A 13,721-nucleotide genomic window follows, 5' to 3' on the forward strand; every position below is an offset into this window, starting at 1 on the left:
TGCACCTGGGAAGTGAGATTCCCAGTTTGGGTGGACAGACTCGTGCTAGCTCAACTTGAGATAGCACAGCAGAATAAAACATAGCAGTGTGGGCATTGTGGCACTGGCAGCGTCTCAAGTTCGCTGCCCAACCTCAGACCAAGGATTGGCTGGCACTCAGGCAGCTAGTCCAAGCTTCCACCAGTGCCCCAATGTCTATGCTGCTATTTTTAGCAGATTAGTTCAAACTGAGCTAGTACATTTCTGTCTACATGCACTGAGAATTGCACTTCCCACTCCAAATTAGATGTACCCTTTATGTCACAAACTCCTGATTCAGGCCCTGATCCTATAAAAACTTATTCACACGAATAACTTTACACATATTGAGTAGTCTCATTGAAGTAAATATTATATCATAGTCCACTTATGAAAAAAGTCTGCAATTGAAAGTATATCGGCCCAACCCTAATAATTTCATTTAGGAAAACTAAATGAAAACATTCTTAAAATGATTTGAATTCTTGTTCTAAGTTTCTTTATACAGATTCGGTTCCATGCTTAGTTGCTGACAAAAGTGATAGGGAACATCTAAACACTTCAGAAAATTAGATAATCTTCAAATTTGGGGATCAGTCAGCAGTCTTTAAATCCTGGCCCAACTGAAATCAAGGACAAAACTCCCATTGACTTTTATGAGACAAGGATTTTATCCTATATCATCTGTTATTCCTAATGTACACAATTATGGCCTACCTGAAAAGCATAGGCCAGCTTTAAAGGCTGAATTTCAGGTTCGCCAACTATCAGGGAAGGTGATGGGACACTAGATGGGAAGGGCTCTGAGTTACTACAGAGAATTCTTTCCCAGGTGTCTGGCTGCAGGGTCTTGCTCACATGCTCAGGGGCCTAACTGATCACCATATTTGGAGTCTGGAAGGAATTATTCCCCAGGTCAGGTTGGCAGAGATCCTGGGTTGTTTTGTTGTTGTTGTTGTTTTTTGTTTTGCATTCCTCTGCAGCATGGATCATTCGCAGGTTTATACTAGTGTAAATGGTAGATTTTCTGTAACTTGGAGTCTTTAAATCATGATTTGAGGACTTCAGTAACTCAGCCATAAGTTACAGATCTATTACAGGAGTGGGTGGGTGAGGTTCTGTGACTGCAATGAACAGGAGGTTAGACTAGATGATCATGATGGTCCCTTCTGGCCTTAAAGTCTATGACTCTAAAAGCTAGATGGCTTTAAAGAATAGCCATGCTACATTCTGGAGCCCCCCTTCAGGAAGGCTGGTCCCTGGATTCACCCCTTCTGCCCATGCACCCCCCAGACCCCCTGCCCCCTGCGGCCGGAGCCATGATCTCCCCCTTGACCGGAGGAGTCCCAGGGCCATCTGGAGCCCTGAGCCCCTCGTCATCCCTGCCCCCAAGGCCAGAGGAGCCTTGGGTTGGCTGGAGCCCTCCCAGCAGCACCACGCCTCCCCAGACCCCAAGCTGTCCCAGAGGAAAAGCTCTTGTTTCTTCTCTTCCAGGAGAAGAACCTGAACTTTTGATATGCCCCATGCAGGTTCCAGGGCAGTGGCAGAGGCAGTATGTGTTATTCAGCTTGAGTACAGGGAGATTACTGATGAACCAAGTAAGCTGAATAGCTGATATCACCTCTTTAGCCATCCTGCATGGGGCATATTAATAAGCAAAAACTTCTGCCGCCAAACCCACAACTGGTGTCTGGCAGTCGCAGCTATGCCAGGGAAGGTTCAGCCTAATCTCGCCTATTATACCCACTGCCCATGTGCTACAACTAGAATGGAATTTTTAAAGCTGGGCAGTCCACAAAGCCAGTCGCAATGTTCATTAAGGACTTGATTCAAAGGCGAATGAAATTGATGGAAAGTCTGCCTCTGACTACGATGGGCTACAGTGCAGGCTCTAACCTCTAGTGTTCATAGGCCTACAGCACAATGAAGAGTACAGTTCAGCCCTCAGGAACATAAGCAATTTTGGGTTAAACAAAATGTTAATTAACCAGTTTTGTAAACCAGACTTATATACTTCTAGCTATTTCCTTCTAAAATGTATGCATTTCATATATATTCAACTTCATAAATATATATCTTCCATTTTACAATTAAATAATATTTTACATTTTAATTATACTTTTTTGCAAAACAAGAAAGTATCTTATTGTATAGTGTGCATCCTGCACATTTTTAATGTATTTATAGAACACAAACCATGCACAGAAGACAAAAGCACATATGGAATCCTGTAGAAATTCAAATATATTCAAATTTTATCTCCCTGTGATTTTATGATTTCTTTGAAATGGGTTACTTTGATTACTTAACATCTGTTGCCCAATAACCAAAAGCTTTATGTTTTTTCAGTGTTTTAACAAAAGGATGCCCTGTGTTGCTGAATTCATCACACACCATGCCAAACAAGTTTAACAACCATGCTAGACCTACAAAATTGAAGGATTGCTCTGGCTTGAAAGGTGCCTCTGCCTTCTGGGCCTTTCAAACAGCCCCTTTGTCAAAGGGTAGAAAAACTGGTTGATGAGATCCTTCATATTTCCATATGCAGAAAGGATTAAGTTACAAAGATCTTGTACAGTTGACAGTCATCTGTTTTAGCCTTACACATAAGTATGATTTCCTAATGCAGAATGCATTTGTTTCAACAGCCTCAGATTTATTCAGTTATAGTATAGCTATTTTTTTCCTTTTTATGACCTCAATTCTGCAAAGAGTCATGCACATCCATAACTTTATACACCATGAGAAATCCTATAAACTTCACCACTCACAGTGTGTGAACTGTAGCATGTATTCATTTTTGTTTTTGAAGGATTAGGGCTATGTATGTCACATTGTATGTGTATATGCATATATATCAATCACATTTGCTTTTACATTTGGTTCCTCTTAAAATCAACATTTGCCAGTGGTTACCAAATAATGGTGTCTGACACATTTTTCTCCTCTAATTAGAAAAGAAACTAACTGTGGTATCCTAAATGGCAAACACTGGCATTTCAGTGGCCACTACTGCATGCATACAGTTAATTCCATTTATATTCCCAGAAAAAACTGTGTTAAAATGGAGTTACAGTTGATAATACATAACAGTAAATTAAGGTAAATACATTATACAGGAATATTGTAATTATCTCAAAACAAAGCATTATATACCCAGGAAATGTAGTGTTAAAGTGAACTTCAAGAAATCCAAACACACTAAAGTATGCAAATGCACATTTAGGACACCCAGATAAACTTAAATCTGCCCTGTAGTGACACAATATAAAGAACATATGATTCTGATCAATATCTTTTAGAGTTTTTGGTCCAAAATTATATTAAACTGATTCTTAAAGACCCATTTGATTTTTTTGTATTTTCTTTCCTTATACGGTATCACTTTGGAATAAATTACTAACAGGTCTCTAAAATTCAGTTTCATTTCAATGCAGTTTTTGTCTGGGAATTTCCTTTTCTTTTACATTAAAAGTTTATACACGCACATTAACCAAAAGACTCACACTTCACTGGTTATTTGTATAAATTCTCAGGAAATTAATCCTGTACCCAAAAATCAAGTGCTATAATTTTGGGGAGAATACACTCTATTCTCCCTAGATAATAAGGTGGTTGAATCCCTACTTCAAGTGCAAAACTCTTCTCAGCCTTAAGTATATTACCAGGAGCACAATTTCCTCAATATCCACAGAATCATATAGGTTAGAGATGGAGAAAAAAACCCAAAACATTCATGTAATCTAACCCATCATCCCTAACAGGGCAGGATTATTCTGCATGATTCCTAATGTGCAGTACAGTCTAGCTTAAATGCCCCTAGAGAGGACCTTCAGATTTCCATTAGTAGACTGTTGTACAATCTAACAGATTTAATTGTCAGAAAGCTTTACCTGATATTAAACCTACATTTTCATTCTTTCATCATCTTTTCCAAACTACACACCCTTAAAGCACTATAAAAATCCTCTCTATCTTTGATGTTTATGTCCATATTCTTGGTGTTATGGGAATCTGAGTTCAAATACATGTAAATTATTAACACTTGGTCAATATCACATCTTCCCAAAGAGGCCAACCTGTACCTCGTCGTGGTCAAGAGGTGTAATATCTGAAGGAGGGGATTGCTCATTGGAGCTATGCCATCAGAGATGAAGGCTGGTCTGAAATATTGCCTTGGGGATTATGCGAAGTGGACAGATCCAATGTGAACCCTGAAAATGATGGCTAGCGCAGGTGGCAAAGATGCAGAGCAGAAGCTGTGCCTAGCTATCTGAGATGAAGGAAGTCACCAAGAAAGACTCAATGGCTTGGGTCACACAGGACAAAACCAATACTGGTAGACCAGGAAAAGATTTGCAATACTGTGCTTCCATTTCATCCCAGTGGGATAAGATATTCTTTGGGACAATCATTCACTCTTGCTTCTATCAACATGAATAATTTAGCACTAAGCACCAGGCTTAAAGCCCCAGCCCTACTCTCAGCTGCTGGTGGTGTCTTCCTCTGACGTAAACGTGATTGGGGACATGCGTCCTCTGATGTCAGCAGGCGCGTCTGCAGTATATCATGACAGTGTATTCAATCATAGATAGGATCTCCACCAGTCCACCAAAGTTGCAACCTGGAATGTGGCAACTATTTACAGGCCTGGTCATCAGCTCGCTGCCTCTCACAAAATGTACCATCTTGGCATATCAATTGCCCGCCTAATGGAAGCAAGGTGCCACAAGACGGAAGATTATTTATTTCTGTATTCCAGTGGTCCCAACCACTTTTGTCGGGTAGCATTACTACTGTGAGGCGAGGCCATGTCCGCCTTGATAATCTGGGATATCTGTATCTTCTTGACTACTTATTGCACGTCTGAAACATAGACAAAGACACCTTGCTGTTATAGTAGTCTATGTGCCAAGATAGGAATCAGTTGATTTAGTAAAAAATTATTCCTACTATCAGTTGGAATCATTAGTGTGCACTGTTTCTCCACATGATAATGGCCAATGATCTGTTCAAGTCCAATCAGCAGAAAGCCAGTAACTGCATTCAGACTGCAGCCTCACAGGAATGGACCAAAAGGCAAATGACTGCTCCGGTCGACTGTTCAGCTAAGTATTGAAGAAGAAGAAGATCACATCTAGCGCTTATCCTATTAAATCAGTCCCTCTAGCCCCCTAATTTTTTTTGTTGCTTTTCAATGAATTTCATTAATTTTATCCACCTCTGCTCAATTTATAAATATTAAAGCTGTGTGAACTTTTCATAATGAAACCCAAACACAAAAGCTGGTCTTGGGTTTCCTTACTAACATGAAACCCAGCCCTTAATTGCTTTAAAGGTTCACAGAAGTTCATACAAGTTTTGATCATTCTGGGTACTGTTTTAAATCAGAGAGTGAAGCAAGCAGCCACTGCCACAGTTGTTGTAGAGACTTTTGGGTGCGACAATTGTTCAGGTGATTCCCAAACAGTTCAGTGCATTCTGGGGTACATCATGTCTCAAAATTAGGGAAACAGCCATTGTTACAGCAGCAGGTCTCAGTGGATTAATGGGCAGGATCTATATAGGTGTCCCCCTCCAACTCCAGTGATGGGAGATGGGGAAACAGATTATCCCTGTGAAGAGCATGAGTGTAGACAAGAACAGCCAGCCACCACCTCACTTCAGAAAAGTGTGTTTGTGTGTGGTGGGCATTTGCAAATCACGGGCCAGCTCCCTGAGACAGAAGCAAAATGGAGAGAGAATACTTAACCTGTTGAGGGTAAAGGTGTCTTTGGGAAGAGGGACAGTGTCTCCTGAATTATTGGCCTCAGGTGAAAAAATATACAAAACTCAGCAGTTTTGCTCTGATTTTTTCTGGTTCATTAAAAAATATACAGTTTGATGGATTCCAGGGCACACATTTTGGGAAAAAAAAAGAAAGATTTCTACCAACTCCTCAGCTGAATCTGGTGCATTTAGTGAGCCTTTAATATATACATTTTCAGCACAACATGGGCTCTGGTAACATTCAATTTTGCATTGAAAAAAATAAACAAATACTGTGAAAATCCCTTCATCCCATGTAATTAACTAGTTAATGGTTATATTAGGACACAGCATATGTGTGTGCATGTATGATTACCCCGCTTAATTTAGAAGCATGCACATTGCAGTGAGCTCTGCAAGGTTGCTCTGTGTGCTAAACGTGGCAGGGTTAGGGCTCTGGACTGTCACACAAGGGCAGAGATATTCTGTTATGGTCTATTAATCAGTCTCACTCAAATGAACTCTTTAGAGCCATTAAGGGTATGTCTACACAGCAAAAAACAAAACAAAACACTGCAGCGAGCCTCAGAGCCCAGGTCAATGAATTTGGGCTCAGAGGGCTCACGTTGCAGGGCTAAAAATAGCAGTGCAGCTGTTGAGGCCTGAGATGGATCCCGGACTCTGAGACCCAATCACACAAGACACAACAGGATGTTTTTACTATTTGGTATGGCAGATATTCTCTGTTATATATACTACAAAAGTAATGCTGTGTCATATTTAAACCCGTACAAATGAGGAGATTTTGCACTAAGTCACACATGCACACCTTTTATTAGTGTTAATAAAAGGGTATTAAAGTCGGAAAGATAGCCTTTGGTTTTTCACAATATAAAGTAGTTCAAGAACAAATGAAATTCAAGTGTCACCATACATTAAAATGACATATTAGTGACAATAAAAGAAGATTCACTACCTGAACACAATAATAAAATAACACAATCAATTATCAGTCCTCTCCAGGTGAGAAGGGGAGATGTCACTACTTCAATAGACTCAGATAAGTCTCCTGTAACACATTCTAAAATTGTATCACTGCCAGAGTGCACAACAAGCACCATGAACCTGCATGTTTCCATAGATCATTGTGAAGACATTCCACTCCCCACCCCAAGTTACAGTGATTCAGGTATGAGTGGGTGGAGGAAGCAAAGTATTTGCCTGGATTTGCTGACAATACACACTCCTGGGTAATGGGCTGGCTCAGGGAGAGGCATCATCCCTTTTTTTACCTCTTGGCCATCTCATGTGTGGGTGAAGTATTGAGATTAGGAGGAGTCAGGATGCCCCTAGCATGGGGTGGTCAATTATTTTTTGTCAAGGTCCACATTTCTCGGTCAAGGTATAGTCAAGGCCCAGATGCCACAGACAACAATAAAAAAAAACCAACAACAATCATGAGAAAATAAAATGATTTGGACGTCCATTCAAAAGCATCTGGCAGTCTGGATTTGGACCGCGATCCGCCTGTTGACTACCCCTGCCCTAGCCCTTCCTCTGAGATCTAATGAGTCTGTTTGCAGGCTCTGAGGGATTCTTGCTTCTAGAGATTTATATAGCTTCTCTTAAGGGGCAGGATACCATACTGGTGCCTATTTTGAACCTATCCCATGCTCCCCCCTGCCTTGTGGTTTTTAGTACGTTGCTGCTGTTCACTTTCAGTGGCTGCTGGACTTTCTGTTCTGCTCTAGATTCAGCTTTTTCAGGGGCCAGTATGGATTTGTTTTTTCTCACTGAGTGAACTCTGTATGGTCACACATTCAGTATAAATGTTAAATAGTCTGAGGGGTCTGACCTTTAGGTCGTGCTGCAAAGCATATCTACTATTCTGCCTGGCTTTTGGTGAGAAGGAAGCTGTGAGAAGATAGGCAGTGGTAAGGATGTTAATTTTTAAATTACAAGCATCAATGTTTAGGGAACTGAATGTATATTAAAACAATTGCATTTCTAAATGCCGTGAAGAGCACTTACAAGAGTGCCTATCCCCAGCTCTAGCTGTTTCTGTATATAAATCAAAATACATAATCTGATGCACTCAAACAATAGCAAATATATATAGTCACTAGCGTTGAATGAAAGGTTCAGGAAAGAGTGGGAGGAGAGAATTCAAATCTGTCCAACCCACCACACTGAAATGTGCTAAAGGAAGGCCAAACCTGACAGGGTGGAGTTGGCTAATACAAAAAGCAGTGATGTTGCATTGGCCAAGATCCTGCTTTAGGGCAGTTTTATGCCACTGTGCAATGCCTAGTTACCCAAAGACAGATTTCACACAAAATGGAGGCTTCCCTTTGTGTATGTTGCATTGGAGCTATGAAAGTCACAACAGCAAGGACTCTGTTACAACCACTCCCAACCAACAGTTCAAGGGACTGCTCAGGTCCTTAAACCATCCTTATTTGCCAGAAATGTCCCCCTTTTTGCATTTGGATTCAAGAACAATTTAGAACAGCCCTCAGAATGCTGTCAGTTGCACCAGGGACTGAACAAGTGCCAACAGAGCCCCAGTACTAGGCAGCACAAAAGTGACTTAAAGCCACCAGTGTCTGCGCATATAGAATCACAGAAGTTCAGAACTGGAAAAGAGGACATCTAGTCCAATCCCCTGCTCTCAAGGCAGGACTACATAATAGCTAGACCATTCCTGACAGGTATTTGTCTAACTTGTTCTTAAAAATCTCCAATGATGGAGATTCCACAATCTCCCTAGGCAATTGGTTCCAGTGCTTAACCACCCTGACAGTTAGGATGTTTTTCCTAATGTCCAACCTCAACCTTTCTTGCTGCAATTTAAGCCCATTGCTTCTTGTCCTGTCCTCAAAGATTAACAAGAACAATTTATCTCCCTCCTCCTTGTAACAATATTATATGTACTTGAAAACTGTTATCACATCCTCCCTCCATTTTCTCTTCTTTAGGCTAAACAAACCCAATTTTTTTCCATATTTCCTCATAGGTCCTGTTTTCTAAACCTTTAATCATTTTTGTTGCTCTTCTCTGGACTTTCTCCAATTTGTGTGCATCTTTTCTGAAATGTAGTACTCAGAACTGGACACAATATTCCAGTTGAGGCCTTATCAGTGTGGAGTAGAGCAGAAGAATTACTTCTTGTATCTTGCTTACAACACTGTTTCTAATACATGCCAGCATGATGTTTGCTTTTTTTGCAAGTGTCACACTGTTGACTCATATTTAGCTTGTGATCCTCTATGACCCCCAGATTCCTTTCTGCAGTACTCCTTCCTAGGTAGTCATTTACCATTTTGTAAGTGTGCAACTGATTATTCCTTAAGTGTAGTACTTTGCATTTGTCCTTTTTGAATTCATCCTATTAACTTCAGACCCTTTCTCCAGTTTGTCCAGATCATTTTAAATTTTAATCCTACCCTCCAAAGCAGTTGGAAATTCTGCCAGGTTGGTATTGTCCACAAATTTTATATATGTGTACTCTCTACCATTATCTAAATCACTGATAAAGATAATGAATGGAAAACCCAGAACTGATCCCTGAGGAACCACACTTGATATGCCCTTCCAGTTTGACTGTGAACCACTGATAACAACTTCCTGGGAACAATTTTCCAACCAGTTATGCACCCACTGTATCTGTATTTCCCTAGTTTATTTATGAGAAGGTCGTGTAAGACAATATCAAAAGCCTTACTAAAGTCAAGATATACCATATCTACTGCTTCCCCCCAACCACAAAGCTTGTCAAAGAAAGCTATTAGCTATTTGTTCTTGACAAATCCATGCTGACTGTTACTTATTGTCTTACTATCTTCAAGTTGTTTGCAAATTGATTGCTTGATTATTTGCTTCATTATCTTTCCAGGTACTGAAATTAAGATGACTGGTCTGTAATTCCCCAGGTTATCCTTATTCCCCATTTTATAGATTGGTACTATATTTGCCCTCTTGCAGTCCCTTGGAATCTCTCCCATCTTCTATGAGTTTTTGAAGATAATCACTAATGGCTCAGATACCTTCTCAACTCCTTGACTATTCTAGAATGTATTTCATCAGGCCCTGATGACTTGAAGACATCTAACTTATCTAAGTAATTTTTAACTTGTTCTGTCCTTATTTTAGCCTCAGATCTGACCTCATTTTCACTGGAATTCACTATGTTAGATGTCCATCACTAGTAAAATTTGGTGAAAACTGAAACAAAAAAGTGAGTAATGGGCCTTGGTCTTTCTCTTATTTCTAATGTATTCATAGAATGTTTTCTTGTGACCCTTTATGTCTCTGGCTAATTTAATCTTGTTTTGTGCCTTTGCCTTTATAATTTTGTCCCTATATGCTTGTGTTGCTTGTTTATATTCATCCTTTGTAATTTGATCTAGTTTCCACTTTTTGTAGGACTCTTTTTATTGTTTCAGATCATTGAAGATCTCATGGTTAAACCAGGGTGGTCTCTTGCCATACTTTCTATCTTTCCTATACAGTGTGATAGTTTGGTTTTGTGCCCTTAATAATGTCTCTTTGAAACCTTTCCAACTCTCTCGAACAGTTTTCCCCCTAAGACTTGCTTACCTACCAACCCCTTGAGTTTATAAAGTCTGCCTTCTTGAAATCCATTTTCTTTATTGTGCTGTTTTCTTCCTATCATTCCTTAGAATCATGAATTTAATGATGATTGTCACCCAAGCTGCCTTCCACTTTCAAATCCTCAACCAGTTCCTCCCTATTTGTCTAAATAAAAGATCGGCAACCTTTGGCACGCGGTTCACCAGGGTTAGCCCCCTGATGGGCCGGGCTGGATTGTTTACCTGCCATGTCTGCAGGTTCGACCGATTGCAGCTCCCACTAGCTGCGGTTAGTCGCTCTAGGCCAACGGGGGCTGTGGGAAGCGGCGTGGGCTGAAGGATGTGTTGGCTGCTGCTTCCCGCAGCCCCCATTGGCCTGGAGCAGCGAACCGCAGCCAGTCGGAGCTGCAATTGGCTGAACCTGTGGACACTGCAGGTAAACAGAATGGCCTGGCCTGCCAGGGGGCTTACCTTGGTGGGCCATGTGCCAAAGGCTGCCGATCCCTTGTCTAAATCAAATCTAGTATAGCCTCTCCCTTATTGCTTTCTCCACCTTCTGAATTAAAAAAAAAAAATTGTTTCCAATGCATTCCAAGAACCTGTTGGATAACCTGTGCCCTGTTGTATTATTTTCCCAAAAGGTATCTGGGTAGTTGAAGTCCCCCATGATCATCAAGAACTCCTGAGCTTGGGATGATTTTTTTAGATGTTTAAAAAAAAAGCCTCATCAACCTCTTCTTTCTGGGTAGGTGGTCTGTAGTAGACCTCTACCATGACATCACCTGTGTTTTTTACATCTTTTATACTTACCCAGAGACTTTTTACAAATCTGCTTACTATTTCCATCTCAACCTTGGTCCAAGGGTATACATCTTGATATATAAGGCAACACTTCCTCCCTTTTTTCTCCTGCCTATCGTTCCCGAGCAGGCAACACTCTTCTATACTAATATTCCAGTCATGTGAACTATCCCACGCAGCCTCTGTGATGCCAACTATGTCAGAGTTGTAATCACTCACTAGGATTTCTAGTTCTTCCTGCTTATTCCCCATATTTGCATTAGTTTACAAAAGTCTATGATACTGATTTGTTATCCCCTCTTGTCTCTCCTTTGTCCCTGCAATGCCCATGCTCCCCCTATATTCTGACCCGTCTCCCAGGTCTCCATGTTTTTGACTTACACGTGTGCCTACACACTCCAGACACGTAGAGCATAAAATACAGCTCAGGATCTGGGCAATTATGCTGTCAGGAGGTTACATCACATCACCAGCTCACATGTGGATTCAGAAGTGGACAGAGCCAATGTTTTAATGTCAATGTTTCATAAAGCCAAGTCACTGTACATAAACTTTGTCACATCACAACAATCACCACCATCACTTTGGGCTCAGGGTTCATCAAGCACTATGGCTAAAACCCATCTTCTTAAGAATCACCAATTCCTAATAATCATTTAATTGCCCCCAGCCAGAGCTAAATCTCTGAAGGAAACTTATTTATTTATTTCAGAGCTTTGTTTAAATACAGGGAAAACATTTTTCAAAGCATCACTAAACATCTGGGTGCAATTCCATGGCTGTAGTATGCGGGTAGTCAGACTACATGATCAAAATGGTCCCTTCTGGCCTTAAAATCTACGACCCTGTAAACACCTTTATCCTACAGTGACATCCCAATGCTTCCAAAACACTATTGGCTTTCATCAAGGACATAAAATATATTCCATAATGTTTTATATTATATAATACACATTTACTCTATTGCATGTTAATTGCAAAGGTCAGAGTACATACTAGATACAAATAACTACTGTTATTTGAAATTAAGTCTAAAATAATGCCCCAAGACACAAGGTAGTTGCTACTCTGAAACTTTTAGCCACACAAAGGAATAAACCATGAGACTGCTGCTAAATGTGTGTTATACCTTCTTTGTCATCATGATGTATGATTGCATCCTGTATCATATCAGCGAGGTTGAAATGAACTCGGTGATTCTTTCCATGTTTCAATTTTTTCACATGTCCTTCCTGTTTCTGAAAAGCTTTTTCTCTTTCATAATATGCCTTTATTTGATCACAGCGCATACGTTTCACCAACCGCTGACGCTGGCCTAAAGGGAGGGACTCCAGCAAGCACTGATCAATTTCCATGTCATGTGTTCGAAAAACATTACATAGCTGGAAACAGCCTACAAGAAATGAAAGATAAACGAATTAAGGTCAGATAACACTGAGTTTTCAATGTTTAATGAAATTCCCATCAAACTTCTAGGGGTTTCTATTTAACTCTTTAGAAGCAAGCTTTACCTAATTGACTAATACTATTTGGGAAGCACCTGTTTTGCTATCAACTCCTTTATGGAAACACATAATTAATTCCATGTTAAAAGTATCTTCACTTTTAATGCATGCTTTAAAATGCATAAACACAAAAATTAATAGAAAGAGGTCTGAGAGTTCAAATATGTGAGACAGATGAGACATAAATAATTCTCTGTAATATGAGTGGTTACCATTTGCCTACAAACAAGACGGTGAAATGCCAGTCTGATGTTTGTGCCTCCATCTTTGCACTTTCATTTTGCTTTGGGTTAGCAAATTCCTGTTACTCAGTGAGAAGAAAAAACAAAATATCACAACTATAATGATTTAATTAACATGATATGGGTACTCAGGCAAATGTCTAGCTATTAAAACCAGAAAAATCATTATAGATTCATAACTATGTGAACGAGGTTTTTTGCATTGTATTTAGCTCTCCAAGTGGAATCTTCTGATATCAGAAGTTAGATATCAGGAACTGAAAAGAAACAAACTGAAAATGTACTTATGTTTCAATCAATCATTCTCTATGCACCCAGAAGTAGGATTCCTTCCCCCACCCCCCAGTGTTAAATTTGCCATTTGTACCAGATGGTAAAGATGGGAGGGATGGTAAAGTAACCCAGGCTTGTCCAATGCAGCTTTCTGTCCCACTCTAGTGGCCAGCCCTCATAGAAGTTTGTATGTCTACTAGTGCCTTTGGATTAACAGGGCTTGTTTAGCTCTGGCAGCAAAGGCTTGCAGTTTTAAGTCAGTGATCCCTATACTTTTTACCTTATGCCCCCTGTCTGTGCCTTACTCCTGTCTGTGCCTCCTCTCCCCCAGGGCTAGGAGCAGGGCTGTGGCTCCAGGAGGGAGAGGATGTGGACACAGGCAAGGGGCCGAAGGGCTAGGACCAGAGCCAGGGCCAGAGCTGGGAGCAGAGCTGGGTGGCACTTCCTCCCCACACCCTCTGAAGGCTGGCCCAGGCCCCAGCTGCACCCTCCTAAATGTTCCTCTGGGCCCCCATGGGGGGGCATGCCCCACAGTTTGGAGA

At 40.6% G+C, this 13,721-nt stretch overlaps 1 protein-coding gene across 2 annotated transcripts in view; it reads right to left on the reverse strand.

The window, feature by feature from the left end:
- Nucleotides 1-13,721, reverse strand: part of MYO16 (myosin XVI) — a 592,718-nt gene that overhangs the window by 422,980 nt on the left and 156,017 nt on the right. For both annotated transcript variants that reach the window (XM_050946813.1, XM_050946805.1), the window contains exon 2: nucleotides 12,289-12,552. In XM_050946813.1, the coding sequence (XP_050802770.1) occupies nucleotides 12,289-12,514 (226 nt within the window). In that variant the 5' untranslated portion in view covers nucleotides 12,515-12,552. The remainder of the gene's footprint in view (nucleotides 1-12,288; nucleotides 12,553-13,721) is intronic.

Source organism: Gopherus flavomarginatus, chromosome 1 (assembly GCF_025201925.1).
Source record: "Gopherus flavomarginatus isolate rGopFla2 chromosome 1, rGopFla2.mat.asm, whole genome shotgun sequence".
NCBI lineage: Eukaryota > Metazoa > Chordata > Testudines > Testudinidae > Gopherus > Gopherus flavomarginatus.